The sequence below is a fragment of the Austrofundulus limnaeus genome, unplaced genomic scaffold (assembly GCF_001266775.1).
Source record: "Austrofundulus limnaeus strain Quisiro unplaced genomic scaffold, Austrofundulus_limnaeus-1.0 Scaffold6, whole genome shotgun sequence".
NCBI classification, from domain to species: Eukaryota; Metazoa; Chordata; class Actinopteri; order Cyprinodontiformes; family Rivulidae; genus Austrofundulus; species Austrofundulus limnaeus.
The window spans coordinates 5,404,309-5,423,701 of NW_013952408.1; the positions used below are offsets into that span (position 1 = coordinate 5,404,309).

Below are 19,393 nucleotides of genomic sequence, written 5' to 3' on the forward strand. Positions count from 1 at the left end.
GTAGGTTAATCTAAATTAGATGTATAAAAAAAGAAAGCTGGGCTTTCAGATCCCTAAAATCACTATGTGATTGTAGCAGCACAGTGCAGCTTCAGAGCTCTACAAGACATTCTGTAAAGGGAGGATCATTTGTAGCGGCTTAACTACACAGGGAACGTGTGAGGTACGGGGGTGTATATGTTGTACAAATCATCACATATAATTTAATAGAATCTCTTGGCTTCCAACTCTATCTTTGCAAGTTCATTTGTAAACCTGTGATGTGCAGCACAGTGAAATTTGCATACAGTAGGATTATTCAAAGTTGTGCCAACATTCAGGTTTCAAACAGCACAATACAAAGTGCTGCAAAAGTGCTTAACAAGCAGTAAACATAGTTTTGTTTTCTACGTGGTTGACCACAAAAACATTGCCTTCAGTCATGATGCCCAACGCAGATGTTATCCGTCACACACCGTCCATTTATTTAATCAAAATGAACTAGCACAACCTTGGTATAACATGACAAGTGTATAATTTGATGGCTATTTAATTGCTCTGGCTCATGTGTCTATGGGAAATCTCAGATTATTATTTACGGATCAAAGTCGGACTGTTAAATCCTTTCTGTCATCAGGGAGGTCTGGGAGATCTTTTAGTGAGTTTTTACCTTTCTGCAGTACAGTGAATGTCAACAAACACAGTGGTTTTTTTTTCTTTTTTGCGTAAGAGCATCATTTCAGCCTTAAGAGTGCTTAGGATTGAATGAATCACATCACAGAGTTTCTCACAACCTCTTTTAAGAGGGATAAATCATGTTCCAACCTGTGTAAATGACAACACTGACTGTGTAGCACAAATTGCAAAGCAGCATCCCAGACAAAAGCATCTGGCTAAGCAAAAGTCATACATGGGTGTGTTGTAGTGTGACAATCTCCCAGGCTTTTGTTATTCATGCCAAGGCTAGTCTCCCCTTCATTAGAAAACACTGAACAGGTTAGGACGATGGGGGAACGCTGTTTCTGTATTTGCATATCTTCAAAAGCTTTGCCTTGATGTGTGAGACAGATGGTATTCATGACTCCTGATTCGTACTTGTGCTCACATTTTATTTTGCCTAATATAACAGCAAGACATATGTTTTACCCATTTTTCAATTACTAACAAATGCAAGAGTCATTTGATTTCATTCTTTTTGTGCAAACAGTGCATCGAAGAGATGACTTCCTTCACTGTAACATCTTTTCAATAAAATCTCAGCAGTGCATCTGCTGCCAGATATTTTTACTTTATTTTCAAGGTTTTACAAAGAAACTATTTTTGCCCCCAACATTAGCTTTCATGCCTACTAAACTGCCAGTACCTTCTGTTCATTTAGTATTTTTTGCAATCCACTTGATATGTCTACTTGGCAAACCCGAGAAGGAACTGTAAGGTTGATGTGCGCTGCTCTCTTCACATGATGGTTATCACTCCTGACAAGGTCACTGTGCGAGTCTGTCAGTGTGTCCTTGCGYATGTTTTGTGCAAGTGGATTCAAGCACATTTGGAGAAAAAAAGGGCGGGGGGATCTTCAGTTTGCTTTTAAAGGTCTTTCAAACACCTGTCAATGATTGGCTGAAAGAGGACCCCTTCTGCTGGCTGTTATTGATGAGTGGAAATGGAGAGGGGAGTGTGGAGAGTGACTTGCATCTCTGCACATGTTTTCAATCTTTCTAATGTTCAGGTAATGCTTGGAGAATCTATACCATTTGATAAACATCAGTTGGTAGTTTCTTAAGGGGAAAAGCATGATGAATTGGCAGAGGGATGGATAGTGTTTCTTAAATGTGGAAAAGACAAACAGCAAACAAGAAGCTTCCATCTCTCTTTGTTTTCACAGCTCTAAAGATTGATTGTCCATTGTCCAGGATATATGAGTGCTTCCATCATATCATGGATCACAGCACAGAGAGAAAGTGRCACATGTCGTAAGTGTTCTCTGTTTATTTGAGAGGCAAGACTGTGTCTGATGGATTGGCTGTGTTTGATGAATACAGGGATGATTTGTCATCTCCTGCATGTTTTTTTTTTCTAAACTTTTGACAAAACAAAATGAGGGTTTGCTTTACAGAGAATAGCATGTCCTAAAGTTACCTGTTTTATTACTTCACTAACATATGTTATTTACATTATACAATGAACTGAAACTTGAGCTAAAGGCTGCTTTAAATAAGTATTTCAATTACTGACTTTTATGTTCGAAAGGGTCATTTTTCATCCACTACCTCTTTAAACATAGATCATATTTATAGTGCAGGGATCAAATTTGGTTGTACTGCCTGAATATTATTTCCAGACTGAACATAACTCAAAGAAGTGGGGCACCTCTACAGGGTGATGGGTATTATGGAGGAGAGGTTAAACATGATGCAGTCATGGTATAGCWTTAAGTAGCATATAAACTCTACTTAAGATCCATCAAACTCCTGAACACCATAAACATGAAACAGGGTAAAAAAATCAAATGGAAATGCTGGTGTACTAAACACAAGATTAAACAAATACCATCTGAAAACAGTGAACTCAGTCATGTTGACATTTTTGGCTGTGTCACAATGTTTTTTTTATCATAATTTAAATATTAACTCCTCCCAAGAGGTCAGGTAATTTCTAAGATSAGCCTGCTGTCTTTTGCTTGGTAAATTACCTCCAAGTTAATAATATAAAACTTGGTGAAGAGCTTCAAAAACACAAGAACTCAAAGTATTGACCTTATCAAAAACACCTTTAAGAAAACATTGAAATTATTGTCTTTTGCAGCAAATTCTGCTCTCTAAGAGCAAGGTTGTTGATGCTTTCAGAAAAAGAAAAAAAAAACTCAATCAAATTGAACTATGGAAATGGAATTCTGTTCTGTATAAAATGATAACCTAAGAATGTGGGAAAAAAAAGATTAAAAGCTGCTTTTTAAGCCTAGTTATTGAATTAGGGCTTTTGTTTTAAACCAATCATTCAACATTTGAAAACACTTTTTTGTAAACAGTCATTTACTGAACATTTTGTTACAAAAATGTTTAGTAATAAAAAAAAACTTTTGGAGGTCAATACTTGTCACTACTGATTACTTACAAGTGGAAAGAGGTAATTTTAATTTGTCATTTTTTTCAGCTGATAACTTCAACGTACTGTTAGCTTATAAAATATATTTATTTAGGCACAATCCTAAAGAATGTATTGGTACTTTTTAAACTTTAATCCTCCTTATTGTATTAGAAAAAAATAACAAAAAGTTTTTTACATAGTGCTTATCTGCAAGTCACAATTAAACAGGACATTAGCTAAGATGTTATGCTGCTTTTTGTTGTTGTTGTTGTTGTTGTTGTTGTTGTTGTTGTTGTTGTTGTTGTTACGTTTAAAAGTTGCATGTATGTTTGCCAATATATTTTACATTCATATTTTGGTCCACATGGAGATTTGTAAAACTGTATATTCCTTTTGTGGTGCTACTTTTAGATTAAGAGGAAAATAGTATCATATGAATTGTCCTCTTGCATATGAACATAGTTACAAAAATCTGGGCTTTACATTGTCCACCTGAATCCTGAAAACAGTTACAGTCACACAGGGATTGCTATCAAGCAGAATGTTTAAACGTGATCCAATTTTCTGACCTGAAATAGATTTTTCTTCCCCAAGTGAATGGTATGATAACAAGAGCCTTGTAAACTGTTCACATTAATTGCTACTCACATTATTTAAGATGCATGCACACGTTCTCACATGGCAACCTTTACTTTCACTGTTGTTTCAATGATGACTGAAATACAACAAGTTTATGTAGGTGTTATGTCAATCTACTGGGCTATTAGTATGGATGACCACTTCTTTGCAAACAACTCTTGCTTCGCCTTTCACATCRAAGTGACATCAGCACATTGCTAATTGTTGGATAATTGCCAATAATCACAAGATAGATCTGTGTGAATGCATTTAGGGAGCTTGGTGCTGTGTGCCAGTTCTGAAAAAAAAAATAAAATAAAATTAAAAAAAATAAATAAAAAACAACCATCCCTTATCCATTGACCCTTGTGCAGGATAAAGCAAAATGTTTTTCCAAGAGCAATTAAAAAAAATTGTACATGGGGTTATACTGGACATTCTCTATGTAGTGTGTACAACAGCATTTGTTGCATTCTCTTGAAAGATTAAAGCCAGGTGCTTTTGAACAGATCCTGTCTGTTGGGAAAAGATGGAGGAAATTGCTTGGAGCTGGAATGCTCTTGACTTGGTCATCTGGGTCAGTGAAGAAAGTGCCCGTGCGTATGTGCCTGCGTGTTTTCCTAAACTCTGTTCACTCAGCAATAATAATTAAAAAAAAACATGAAATATGATATAAATATCCTCTCCATTCTTTCATGAAAGTACCTGAAAATACCCCTGAAAGGGACCCATTTAGGCTCACTACCAGACAATATAGTACAATGTCCTTGWTGACAGGCTAACTGGGGAAGGAAATAGCCCTGCTATGCTCAACATAATAGTGGAATATTCTGGTAGCCACAGGAGGGATTTATGGAAGCAAATAGTATTTTTTTCTAACATCTAACAGAGCAGTGAACAAGCTGTGTATGTGTGTCTGACCTTTGTTGCTGTACATGGATCACATTCTGTGATGTGCTAGATGTGTGAATTGAAGCCTTGCCTGGCCTGTCAATCAGATGGAAAGATCATTAGAGCTGCCTCAGTCAAATCTCTCATTTTTCTAATCAGCTGTCATACCAACAACACTAAGTTCTACATGTGTCTGTGCCCAGCTGCCAACCACAACTTCATGAGCTGAAGCTGATTACGCAGTGAGAGCAAAAGCTTAAAATACCTTGTGAAATTTCCTGCAGTGATTTATACGTCAAGGTGAGACCCCATTTGGTTGTTCTATTTTCCCTGTGATGCTCTACTAGCAGGAGATGACTTTGTCTTGGGCTCCACATATGCACCTCATGTTGAATCCATGCTGCTTTAAACAGTGAAGGGATGGCAATTAGCACTACATTTGCTAAGGATGGCATGAAACCAGGGACCTGTCGCCTCTGATTCACAGCTTTGTCTTTAAAGACATGCATGTGCATGTGAACATGCATGCGTATCAGCAGGCAGGGTGGGGTGGAGACAAAATCATATCACAGCACCTGCTACACAGTGGKGGGTAGGTGCGCCTTACCAAGATAATGTGTGTGTAGGTGCAAAAAAATAGAGTGTAGCGTTTGGCATATTGGGTGTGATCATAGGCAGAGCAGCATTGAAATGCATGTGATTACTTGTAATCAATGTTACCACAGATCCCTTTGGGTATGCTAATGTATTCTAAAATGCTAATGTCTTTCAGTGCCGAACCTCTAAGTTGTATCATCTCAGTGAATGAGCAATGGCGCACGCAGTGACAATGAGATGGAAATCTGCTTGAGTTGTGTCATAAAGAATCCTGGGAAAATGAATTGTTGAAGTGCACATTTCCCAACAAAAACTGCTGCCCACAACTACTGCCATATGGACTCTTTCAGTTGTAGCCTTTTCATCCTGTTTGGTAATCACTTGATTGAAGTTTAAAATCTCGTTCATGTCTCCAGTGAAAAACTAATGTCACATTAAACAGATAGGTAGGCAGGGCTGCAGTCACCCATGGGAAATGATGATTTAATCTACCAGCCTTGATTTCCTGCCTGTTCATAGAACACCTGGATGTGATTATTTGAAATTGTAGAACGTATAAGAAAATGTCCCTCATCTATTTATTTGGATTTTAATGTCACATGTATTTGTATTGTGCTTATGCAYGCCTGCTCAAAGACTTGTCTTTTGGCAGACGTCCCATTGTTACATGCTGAAAAGATACGTTTGCAGAAAATAGGCCTAGGTCTTATTTTTTTTACATTCCTTAAATGTCAAAATTGCTATATACCCTAGTGGCCAAGTGATTATGATGTCAATCATGAAATGCAATGTGCATTCAGTGATATTAATCGTCACTGATTCTACATAATTCTTTTTTACAGTCTAAAAAAAGAATACTAATRTTTTACGTAATCTAATGTACATGGTGGCACCGTTGGTAGTGCTTTTTGAAGGTTGCTGAATAAAATTCTGACCCTTTTGGGTGGAGTTTGCATTGTATCTCCCATGTTTTCTCCAGGTACTGTGAGGGTGTGAATTGTTTGTCTTTATGTGGCCCTGTGATAGATTTGCAACATTTTCAGTGTGCCCCACACCTCGCACAGTGACTGGTGGACATGGGAACCAGTGACCTGGTAATTTATTCTTAGTAAAGTATTTATTTTATCTCGCGCCAGAGCCTGTTGCCAATTTAATGTTTATAAACATTGGAAAATGWAAAAAATAAGTTGAATTTACTTTACATTATTACTTGGGCTATTGCCAAGTTAGCCAAGATAAAGTCTAAGCACTTAAGTACAATGCTTTATAAATTTACAAGTTTGACAAAAAAAAAAACTTTATTTTATCTTTGTTTTCGCAGAGYCCATATGTGACAAGTACCAGCTTCAGCTCAATTGCTAGAATGGACTTCTATAGTCAACAAATCTCAGAACTGTTTTATTTAAATTACCAACAAATCTACATCATTAAAAATTTGTACCTGATATGAATGAATGTTTCAGCGATCACTGGTTGAGTAAGGTCATATCCACACCTGATAATCCGGTAGACTCGGTTCAATTGGGGACCAAAATTGCAAGATTTGTTTACATTTTCAGCTGGTGTGGTTCGCATTCACACTGCATGGTGTCAAACTAACAATCTTGTGAACAACCTGTTCCCCTCCCTCACCTGTGGTGGCGCTGCACCAAGAACCACTGAAGGAATCAACATGAAAACCTTAGAAGAAGACACTGAGTGCAACTTCTTTCTCCACAAAATGTAAAAAAAAATGTGGCGTGATGGCAGATTTTAGTGGCAAATGTGCCAAAGATACACAAAACAATGAACTTAGCATGAATAGAAAAGGAGGCCAAACTATGGAGAATGATGTTTTTCACACAAGGCAGCTGAGACGGCTCTGTGTGAGGTGGCGTTCATCGAGTAGGAGCGCATCCAACTTACAGCTGTGATGTCCACCATATACAGATGTCCAGCAAGGTATTTACAAGTTATAATTACTGTTATTACTCAGAAAGCCATGAGTTAAAGTCTGCTTCCTGCTTTTTGGAGCAGTCTCCAGTCTGCTTGGCGTTCACACATGCAATCAAACCACACCAGTGTTCACTTCAACCAAACTGAGACCTAGAATTTTAGGGGGACTAGAGTTTGCTTTTTGGTCCTCATCAGAGCTCAATTATGCATTCACACCGACCCAAAGGAACTGGACTTTCTACGCAAACAAACTAACGTTAAAGCGGACTAAACAGGGCTGGTGAAAAAACATCCTAAGGGACACTGGAAGAACAAACTTGTATCATTAGTTATGCTTGTTTTACATTAAAACATGCTCTGCAAACTCACAATATTTTTTGATCAAACTTGTATAACTTGTGATCAAAAAGCTAGGAATTAAACCTTCAGAGAATCTCACTTGTGGATGTTTGACACTAATTTGGACACGCACTCTATACAGATACTGTGAAAATGTATACAAATCAATAACAATGATGCACAAACTATCTGCCGGGAGTTTGTGAAGCAGGTGCATTACCAAGTAATTAAATGCAAAACAAACATCTCACGTAAACAAGGATTTAGTCACAAAGTAGCTGGTACACATATGTTGCCTACCTGTTAACAATGTATGTTGGTAATTGTCATACCTGTTATTATAGGTGTGTCTCTCACACCCTCTACAAAAGCCCCTGGCAGAATGTTTCTTTTTTGTTTTATTTTATTTTGTTGTTCGTCAGCCAATCAATATTTCCCCATCTGATCCCTTGTCTGACTCGTTTTCTCTCTCTCACTCTCTCTCCCACTGTCGACACATTAGAGTGCCAGGTTGTGTAACATGCTGCTCAGCTTTGTACTCACAGACGGTGACTTCTGTCAGAAGCCCACATTTTGGAATTAGCTCTGTATTGAATCGAGCGCATGCATGCTCTATGTGTGTTTTTGTCGAATAAGTGTGCCCACGTGTGTGCTTGTGTGTGACTATGAATGCACATGCCGGTGACAGCTGACGGGGCCCACGCTTCTGAAATTAGCCTTGCTGTCTGGCCTCAGGGGAAGGCATGGATGTTCAGTTAGATGAAGCTTTAATGCTACAGTCCTTGCTTTCTTTCCCAGTGGAGATGAATCCGTCCTAGTGCTATACTTTGGAAATCCGAGTGAACATTCGCCAAAAACCATAACTGCAAAAAGAAAAAAAAGAAAAAAGAAAATGATAGTAAATAGAAAAAAAAGGTAAGAATGACATTTCTTCTACTTTACGTTTTCAGATTTGCTTGGGTTTAGGGATGACTCTTTCTGCCGAGCTACTCCTACAAAAAGAAATATAATAAAAGTCTTGACTGCCTGCATTGCAGTGAATTATTAAAGTAATAAACACACGGAGATTATTTTCTGCAGCAGTAACTAAAGAGCTGTTCCAGGTAAAGTGATGCAATGTCATTGCCAAACCTTCAGAGTAACTGACGGTTTGTTACTAGCATCCCACCCCCTTTTTTTCAGTGTTAGGATAGGAGTTTTTAATGTGAGTCAAATGGTTTTGGAGCATGGGTTGTGATCACAGTGTGTGCAGTAATCTGGAGATGATCAATTTGGCACCTGAATGTGTTGCGCATGCTTGTGTTTTGTGTGTGTGTGAGAGAAACTGAATAGATAAAGAAATGAAAGGGTCCCCGTGTGACTTGGGCTTTATTAAAGAGAAGTTAATGAGTTCCCCTGTCTGACTTTCTCATTTTTCTCCTTTCCCTTTTTTTCTCTCTTCTCATCCTATCCCCTGAATGTTCATCTTGCTTACACTGTTGCTTAAAAAAATGTGTTTTATGTTTTCATGCCTGCTGCCTTGCCCGTGTAAGTAAATTATAAAATGTAGAGATGGGGCTGAAAATATCAAGCAGTTTGGTTACATCCCACATTTAAGTTGCCCTTTTCTCTTTCCCTTGTGGTCTGCCACTTTTATCTTTCCCTTTGCATCAAAGGAATCTTGGCTTTATCACGGTCTGCTGGTGTGATTTTCATGCTAATTCAGGCAGATCCATGAAACTAATACTGATCGCAGATCTCTTGCCTTTTCTCTGGTTTTACTGTGTGTATCCATGTCCATTAATGTGTTTTTGGTTATAAAAATGTGAGATTCCTTTTATGTTTCAGATCTTTGAAAATCAACACATCATTTACTCTCAAACATTAGATGTTTTTAAATCATCTAGCTTTTAGAATGACTTGATGTTTTTTTCATTTTTTGGTGAATTATTCTCTACTGTCAAATCTGTGCTGCTATATAAAGCACCCTTTGCAGTTTATCTTGTTTCATTCATCTGCAGTGTCTTGTGTTGTCTTCATCAGCTCCTACAGTCTTGTGTTTCATCTGCAGTTAGTTGACACTGGAGGAAACTTGCTCCGCCCGCAGGCAGGAGAATTTCGAAGATTATAGGTGGCACCTTATCAAATTTGTTAACTTTTGTTGGATGAAATGCCTGTGGAGGAGCACAGGGCAGACAAGGACAGAGCCGTGTGTGCCTGTGGTCTCTTGAGGCAGCTAGTAGTGATCTGACATGCTATTGAAATAGTGCTTCACAGCTGTAGCATCAGTCTGCACCTCCTACAACAGCAAAAAGGTAGAAAACAGCAGCTTAAATGTGATCCAAGTCACTGGTGAAGTTACACAAAGAAAGCACACAAAGCAGACATAGAACACAAAGACAACAATGCTGAGTTTCAATTAGATACAAAGTTAAAATGGGTTCTAATTGTTGATACAGTGAATGTTATCTTGGTAAAGTACCATTCCACTTTAATCTTGTTAATCTTTTCAGTAGCTGCTTTTTTTATCTGTTACAACTGTTATGAACTCAATCATTGAACATTTTGACAAGATTTCTCCATGTATTTGCAACTACAGTTTCAGAAAAGTGAGGTCAGAGAAGCCTGTGTGATCTCTGTAGAAGAATGAGCTGATTCTGACTGTTAGGTTGCGGCCGGTCGTTTAATATGCATGCACTGTGAGATCAATGAAGAGAAACACTATAGTTGCATGGAGAAGTTAGACTAGACGGAAAAGAGCAGGAATAAGGGGGTGAAGCTTCTTGGCATGTAGACATAGTCTACTTATAGTTGGGAAAGAATAATGTGTTTAGTTTGGCTCTGAACTGCAGCTTTAGCTGGTTCTGTAAAGTGAACTTTCTATTCTAGGTCTACTTACACTTCAACAGCTCATAAAAGCTGTAGTTCTTTCGACAACTAAATATCTTTATTTCCTTGAGAATAAAAGTTGCCACAGACTTTCTTTCACCCATTCAGCGCTGGTAGGAAACATTGACTTATTAACTGTTTATGGCAACGTTCTTTTTTTTTTTTCTTTTGAAACTGCAAATGTTTGTTTAAAAGAGACCATGTTTCTTAAATTCACTGTAATAACTCATATGTCTACTTTTGTTTAGCACATTTTACATATTGTATATAGTATAGAAAAATCCTAAATGTCCACTTTGAAACACTTTTGTCACTTGGAGCTGAACTCTCATCTCTCTTTACTTTATTACCAAAATATTGCAGTGTTGTTAATAGGCCAAGATTTGTCTGAAAAATGTATCACGATACAAGTGTTTCAGATCAGTCAATACTGATAATTATTGATTCGTTTTTTGGTTTTACCTATTTGAAATAAGCATCAGGGGAAAAATGTTGATTAATACTTACGAACTAGTGATGTGAACTTTCCTCTTTTGCACTCATTTTCTTCTTTCACTTCGTCATTTTTTTATTTTATTTCGAAGCCGTTATGAGGCATGGTGGCAAAACAAGAAACTGCTACCGTGCGTTGCTCAGTAGATTCTTGTTAKCTTATCAAAGAGTGAGTGAGTGAGTTGATGCCACCCGCCTTGCTTAGCTGGGCCATGAAAGGTCAAGCAGCTAAAGCCTTTCCTTTGCCTTTATCTCCCAGCATGTCATGTGGTTCTGGGTTGGAGTTCAGTGAAATGATCAACTTATCGGGCACATTTTCTATTGATATTWATCAGGTGTCTAAATTAATATGTATTGTTATGTCCATCCGTAATTATCAGCATAACRTTCAGGCTATACAAGAACCACATCTGAATCGAATTCTGCTATTTTATTATTTTGTGTGGGTTCTAAATGAATTTAACAGAACTTTCTGATGTGGTCCATCACAGTTTGTTATAATGTCATTCCCTTATCAAAAACATACCTAGAGTGTTGTTTTTATCATTCATGCAAGTTTGAAAAATCCTTGAATCTCCTGTGGTAGCCATTTGGAGCTGCCTAAACACTAATAGATTTTGCTTGAAATTATTACAATAAAGGGTAATAATTTTTTGAAACCACGGTCACCCGTAAATTGCTTATGACGTTTACAAAATTTATGTAGTGTAAAAAAAAAAAACTCTCAACAAACTCAAGGTCCCGAGGTGTCACCAGCTGAAAGAAGGCATCAGAAAACTGAAGACACTCCTCTAGCTTAATCCCTGTTCATGTACTCTCATGCTACAGAGGCTACAAGACTGTGTACCTGGCAAATACCTAACACAAGAGTTCACTCTTACCTATGCTGATCAGTAGAGGTTCTTAAAGAGACAAAAGTCAATTCCAAGGTGTTTAGATCAGCTATGATGCAAAGTCATTTTTTTAATGTACAGCATTTTCACAACAACTAAAGGTAACATAGGTATTTTATTGTGGTATAGAACTGAACCATGTGCCTGGAAACAACATAATACCCACCACACCCCTTAAGTTGTTAAAGGGACCTGTTAAAGTGCTTTTAATATGACAAATAAATCAAAGCAGAATTCTAGTGAATTTTGATTTGTTGCTTGAAAGTGGAAGGCAGTAAACCTAACCTAACCTAATTTGGGCTTCAAACTTTGTCTTCCAAAATTTGAAAAAGCTGTTTTTAATTTGTCCTAATTAGTAGAAGCAGGCAGCATGGCAGTGTGATGGTTTACATTGTCAGCTCACGGAAAGATCTACATTTCAGCTTGCAGCTTTGCATTCTGAATAAGAAATATGCACATTAGATTATAAGGTGATACAAAATTGATCAAAGGATTGCATGCATGACTATCTTTATGTCTGACCTGTGATGACAAACTATCAAGCATGTACCCTGCATTATACTTGATGCCAGCTGGGACAGGGCTCAGTGCCTTCACAACCTTGGACAGGTTAAAGGAAGTTTGGAAAATTAGTGAATGAAGACAAATTCTTTTGATGCACCCTATAGTCATAAAAATATGCAATGTGTTTAGAGAAAAAAAATCTGCTCCCCACAGTAACCAACACATTCAAATATTTTGCTTTATTTTCTAGACTTTTCTTAGACTGAGATTTTCCTTTTTTACTATTTCTCCCCTTTTTTGTATCTAACTGTAGAATTGATTCAGCTGTTCATACATAATTCCTGTGCTCTTGCAGTACAATCAGATTTTTAAACCCAGTTCACAACATCACCCGATTTCATTCCAGTTTATACTGGGCGCTTTTCTTCTCTGTCTTGCTGACTCAAGCCATCTGGGCTTTTGATCCCGTCGAAAGACTGTGACAGCCTTGTTTGACAGGCCAACGGAAGAGGGACGACATTGTCTTGTGGCAAATCTAGAGAAGGCACATGCTGGGGGGACACCACCAGATCAGACCTGTTGAATCTTACAAAGTCAGGGAGAGCCATCTGCAAGATCTATGAAGTGTGGTGTGTCTGACATTGGATGATATTTGTTGGATCCTCATTGGACCTAGGGGAGATGACACATTTGTGGCAGGCAGCCAAATCAACTCTGATTTACACCAYACCACCATCTAGAATGGGGCCTGACCAGTCACCCTGCCATAACAGAAGATGTATTGTGCAGCGTAGCACAGCATCAAAGAACAATCACTCACAGGAACTCTCTCTCTTTCTCTCTCTCTCTCTCTCTTGCTTGCCACACACAAACACACAATAAAAAGATCTATGATGAGTTGGTTACAGTATCTTTAGTTACAAATTACAGCTGCTCACTTTTGACATATGCATTTGTCTCACACGCAGAGATAGACATCAACTGTGTCTGTCGACAGATATTTTGTTTAACAGGATGGCATTATTGCAAAGAAATAAAAAAGCTTGTTGGCCCGCTTCCCATCTGGTCCAGTTCTGCCCATATGACAAATATTTCATAAACCCCTGTTACGCACCCCTGCTTTTCTTCAGGCGTACATTTGTAGTTCACAGTGAACAACACAAAAGGAATGTGGATGCGATGTGGCATTGGGGGAAATTCAGTTTAATTTATTGAGAAACCAAAAGAGATATGGAACATTTTGATAGAAAACTGAGGGGTTGGAAATAAGTGGTAGCATAAGTTAAGATTGATAGGAAAAAAGAACAGGTCACCCATAGAGAAATTGAGGGCAGTGATTTATCAGAGAGGAGATGAGGCAGTGTAATTCTCATCAAATAGCTATTATAAAGCTTCAGGTGTAGATGTGGGACAGGAAGATGAGTCAGGCGATTCTTTCGAAATTCTTGAAAAAAAACATCTTGTCCAGGGATAAAAATGAAAAAAAAATATTATACTAAAATCGTCAAGACGTGTTTTAAATTATACTTTTGATAACACTGTCTCTTTGATCTGAAACTGCTTTATCCTGTTTCTGCAAAGTGAATTCATAGAATTCTTAAAAGCCTCGCTGTAATTTGCCTAAACTGTTGAAGGTTTCTCAACATCCTGCAATATCAGATCGCACACCTAAATTAGATGTTGCTGCACAATTTCAGATGGAGCCGCACTAATCTCTCTGTTCCATTTGGGTGTCTTTAAATGTGCACGCGGTTACCTGCAGCCCCTATGTAAACATCCTAATTAGTGGTGAGGTTGACAGAGAGGAAGGCTGCTTAGTGAGGGCCATCTGGTTGGGCCTGGATGTCTGATCTGTAGGCCAGCGCACATATTTTACACTGCCATGGCAGAAAAAAAAAAGGTAAACGTTAGATTTAAACTCTTGCTTTTACCACCACAACTTGGATTCAGATATAAATGTGTTTGGCAATACACAAAATTTAATTTACATATATTCACAACTAATTCCATTTTCTTTTTGTGTTTTATTTATGTATTTATTTTTCATCTTTCTTATTTTCCTTCACACCCTGTAGAATTAATTAGGACTGGCCAGCAGCTGCAGCCTCATTTCTAATAAAATCTCCATTATCGAAAGTGATTGGCGGACACTGCAAATCATTTCCCGTCTCTCAATTCAGACCACAGGGTAGACAAATATTAAATCAATGTTTCCTGTTCTGCTAGTATATCTGAAATGGACAGGTCATCACTGAAAAGAGCAGGGCAATTTAACATCAAGAAATCACCCTCGCAGTGGAAAAGCTCTGTGTTCGTAATGTCTGGCCTGCTGAAGAATTTTTTATTTTGTGTTCATGCTTTTCCTGTTTGTGTTTATATGCTGATTAGTCACAATATAGTATGTTCTCTAATGAACCTGCCATATTAATACCTGAGTTCACTTTTGACCTATATGAGAACAATTTTCCTTTGTACTGTAGTAACCACAGCAGGTACAATCAATATTAACACATTTTTATTGTGTCCATATTAAATAAGAAACCTATTAAGGCAGTTAAGTCAGGTTCTACTTATAAGATCGATATCAACAATATTAAACAGAAAATATACAATTAAGAATACTTAAGCCTTAATCCATCTTATAATATGTTTTAAGCTATTGTCTATAGACTGTATTTTTTGGCTATGTTAAATTAGTTTTCATTTAGTGAAAAAAAAGTAATAATGTTAATAACCCTGAATCACGTCTTCAGCTACAGAACAGAAGTTTGGTTGCTTTATCTTTAAATTTCCCATGTCCTGGATGACTGAGAATCTACAGAAACATATTACAGTAATGTCCAACATCGATCGTGGACTGTGTTGATACTAAAGTTACTCAATCAATACTTTTCTTTTGGCTTGTTGCTTTCAAAAATTAAAATGCTACACCTGGGCAGAAGAGGACAGATCAATTATAAACTGTTAACTAAACAAGCATGTCAGGTTGCTAATTGTTTATTCTGCTCTGGTTCAGCTCTGAACTTCAGAATCAAAATGTTACCACATAGCATCCATGTTTACTCTGTAACTTCTGCTGAATGTGATGTCATGTCATCTTCTGCAYATGTGGATCGCATGTGTGCTGGAGTCTTATGGAGGTCACATTTAAAATATAATGTGAATGTCCAAGCTAAATAATCAGATTTTTGCAAAAAAAATAATAAAAATAATAATTTAATGTAGTCTCGGTCTAACTTTTCCAAAATTTAAAAGGTTTATATTTAAGATAGACATCATATATGCTTTCAAACAGATAATGAATGGAATACCCACATGCAGTGGTGGGCACTAGTCCTCTAAAGCGCAAATGCGCTAATTGCGGACCTAAATTTCTYCTTTGYGCTTTAGGGGTTTTACTAATTTCTTAAAATGATGTGAGGATTTGTGCTTTCTAAATTTAGAATTGAGTAGTGCTAATAATGTATGTAATAATGCAAATAATGTTTCACATTCAAACGTCAATTTCATCTTAAGCAAAGCTAAAATGCCGTCTAGTCTCACTAAGTTTAGTAGCCGCATGATTCATTAAAACTTTATCATTTTCTTGAACAATGAAAGGGAAAGCCATCTCTACTTAACACAATGAGCCTTCGTTGTTAAGAAACAGCAACACCTCAGTCAGCATTGTGTTCGCAGAGCTTTATACTCTGACTTCTGAAGCCTGGTTTATGGTTGACGGGTTGCACCCGGCGCACACCAAAAGTGACGCAATTGTGCTGTCCCCGCGCATTGGCCCCATGCRGTGTCCCAGCGCGTGGTCGTGCACCTCCGAAATTTTGACACTCCGCAAAGGCTGCACGCGTCACGCACTATTCAAACAGCATGTTTGTTCGTCATTCTTCTGCTCTCCGATTTACAACATTTCACAAGTTATAAAATGTGCTTCCACATGTCCTTTTGGAGAAACCTACAACGTAAGCGCCAAGTATAAACACCACCACCGCTGGCGAGGGCACACTCCRCGACTACCCAAAGCACGACTGTAACTGAGCCTTGACTCTCCTCGGTGACGGTTTTCACTTAGCAAAGACTGTAGTGTTCCCACAATTTTTTTTATTTTTTTTTTAGTGTTGCAGGAAGCAATTAGAATTTCTTCACTGGGTGACAATCCACCTGTGGTTCTGATCTGTAGAACCACACTCAGCTGTGCAGCTTGTAGCTACATCCTCTCTGAGGGACACTGCGGCAATAAATATTAAATAAATAAATAAGTAATAATAAGAAGAAAGAAACACGGAACAGTTTAAATTCACGCTCTTATTTTGAAAAGAAGGGAGTTCCTGTTCTGTGTCCTGTAGCCTATCCAGAATGTATTGTTTCAGTTTTACTATAAACAGTTTAAAATTACTAATATATCTGCATGTTTTCTTACAGAAGCCCTACCATAAACATAAAAAGGACAAAGAAGCAGCAGAAATAGCAATCCACAACTATTTTTTTTTGTTTTACAACCATGATTTAAAAGTCTGTTTCTACGAATCACCTCCCCTTTCTGTGCCGACACGTGCCAATCTGTCAAAGAAAAATAATCTTACTACTAGAGGGTAGTAAAGTGCTGACTYATCTCTTATATGAATGATTTCTGGAAAATGGAGATTATGTTGCTTTTTAAAATTAGCTTCTGCTAAGTTTTATTGTGCGTATGTGCTTAAGAACTTGCAGACTTAAATAAATTTACTAGCACTTTAGAAGTTGTGCAACTAAAATTTGAATTAGCGCTGCYACTGCCCACATGGACAATTTACCAATGATGAAAACTCAGCTCTCACAAACTGAAGTTGTGGAATTGACATTTCACAATATTGGCATAATGACTGATGACTGAAAATGAACAATGTCCAGAGTGTTTTTTTTCTTTACCCTCAGCTCTGGAGACCTCAGTAGTAATGTTCGATACTGCCAATTTTATTTCCGATACTGATACCAAATAAAATTTGTCTAGTATCGGCGAAACTGATCCGATACTGATACTTTGTGATAACACACATAATGTGTTTGGTAAATCTTAAAAAGTAGCATTTTTAAAATAACCGCTTTATGAATTATACATGACATAGTAATTTCTTTAATTAAGTCTTTCTAGCCCTGACCTTATATTTGTTTAGCACAATTTAAAATACTTATTCTAAAGAAATATAATAATTTTTGAATAGTGAATAAAAGTGAGAAAAACATTCTAAAATTTGTTACAATGTTATTTTGTAGCATGGTTTGTGGGTTTGCAAGAAGGTCCTTGGCCAGARCTAATGCTGTTTTGGGGGGCCATGGCATGAAAAAGTTTGGGAACCCCTCATCTAGAATGTAACAGCAAACTAAGCAGATTTTATGATAAAATGACCTACCATACAGCTACAGACTGAGTGACTATGTCTTATGCATTACTCAAGCGGAAGAAAAAGTAGTTCTCTCCAACCACATATGATCAAGACAAGTATGGAATAGTTTTGTTATTTTCCACTATTTTCCTGTTAATGATGTACATTATGTGAAATAACTAAAGTATCAAAGTATCAATATTTTGATTTTAGTATCGATTCTAGAACATAAAGTTCTAGTATCGGTAGTATCAATATTTCAGTATCGATCTGCACRTCACTAGACTTCAGCCCACTTTGACCCTTAACAAATAAAACTAGTAACAGAATATAATAGTAACAATATGGTGAATCAACCTGTTTTCCTTTTAAAAACCTACTGATATTTAAAGCATTTTATTAAAGAAAGGACTTTTGTGTGTAGTTCTTAGTCCTGTCATTAACTGTGGTCAGCTAGAATTAGATTTTTCTTTTCCCTTTAGCAAAAGTGCTTTTAATCTAGGTCTTMTGGGGGAAACTTTGGTTAAGTGGGTTGTTACACCCCAATAGTTGCCCTCATACATGCCTCCAGTACTCAGTGAACAAATCTGGCTGACCTGGATATTTCCTGGAATTTCGAGTCATAACAACGCTTTGATAAATTATTTTAATTTCTGTATTCAAAAAGAAATTAMGAATACAACTGTTTCTTTTTCCTGTTTCATTATGATTTCCCAAGTGTTCGGGAAACCACTGCAGCACCTGTGGCTCGTCTGTGTGACAAATGGGCAAGGTGCATTTAAATGATGGAATACCTCGATAGAGAAGGTTTGCACAGCCAGGCTTGCACACAGGCACACTTGCACTTGCCTGATGTTAAAGACAAGTGGGATTTTAAGGCCAAATAAATCACACACCATGAGGACAGAAGTGAGAGCTTCTGATGAGATGTAGAGCCTACAGAAATAGGCCATTGCAGACCCCATTTTTCCTGGCCTGCATCAGATTTAATGGCCCTTGGATTTCTGGGTGCCTCTTTGTCTTTTTATTTATTAGAAGGATTGTTTTTGTTGTCTTACAGCAGTTATCTTTACAAATACCATCTTCTGTACCTGATGGCTCGGTGCTTTGTCAAACTGAACGCTCTGTTTTAGACAATTTGTTAACAATAAGTCAAAGCCAATTATGCTTCGTGTTGTCATAAACTGTGTTTTTTTTAAACTGGAAGATCTGAAGTTAAAAAAGGAAAGAGGAAAGGATGAAACTACAAGGGCAAAGTCAGGACTGTTAGGATCTGTGTTTGTGGCTCCCCCTGTCTATCCCTCTTGTCTCTGCAAGTGAGCGAGCATCAAATCTGGTTGAGCACAGCTGTTAGCAATGACAGCTGATTTAAAAGGCTGAGTCCTTCCACTAGTCTTTGTTGGACTATTCTTTGAATTATCTGTTTTGCTTGCATGACTTGAAAATCATTCTAATTCTGAAAGTCAGCCTCTCCTGCAGCACAGACAGACATCTCCAACTCAGTCTTATACACTGCCAGTCTGTCTGCATTTCCTCCAAACTAGGTTCATCTTCCCCTSCACTTCTTACATTTTACTATTGTATTGATTCTGGTTATTTTCAGTGGACAGTTCTCTGGGTTCTGGTTTGCATCTATTATTTGCCAAAATGCCKAGGACAGCCATGTAAACAGAAGTAGGGAAAAAAGGGCTGACTTTTACAGTTATTCTGGCAGAGAGTCAAGTGAGCTCAGTGAAGCAAAATAATATGCCCTGAGTGTGATGGGCTGAAAAGTGCCTTACCCACAAGTGTGTGTGTGTGTGTGTGTGTGTGTGTGTGTGTGTGTGTGTGTGTGTG

The 19,393-nt window shown here is 37.6% G+C and overlaps 1 protein-coding gene across 3 annotated transcripts in view; it reads left to right on the forward strand.

The window, feature by feature from the left end:
- The first annotated feature begins 1,294 nt into the window (after positions 1-1,294).
- Positions 1,295-19,393, forward strand: part of ephb1 (EPH receptor B1) — a 160,809-nt gene continuing 142,710 nt past the window's right edge. For all 3 annotated transcript variants that reach the window (XM_014032005.1, XM_014032021.1, XM_014032013.1), the window contains exon 1: positions 1,295-1,949. In XM_014032005.1, the coding sequence (XP_013887459.1) occupies positions 1,895-1,949 (55 nt within the window). In that variant the 5' untranslated portion in view covers positions 1,295-1,894. The remainder of the gene's footprint in view (positions 1,950-19,393) is intronic.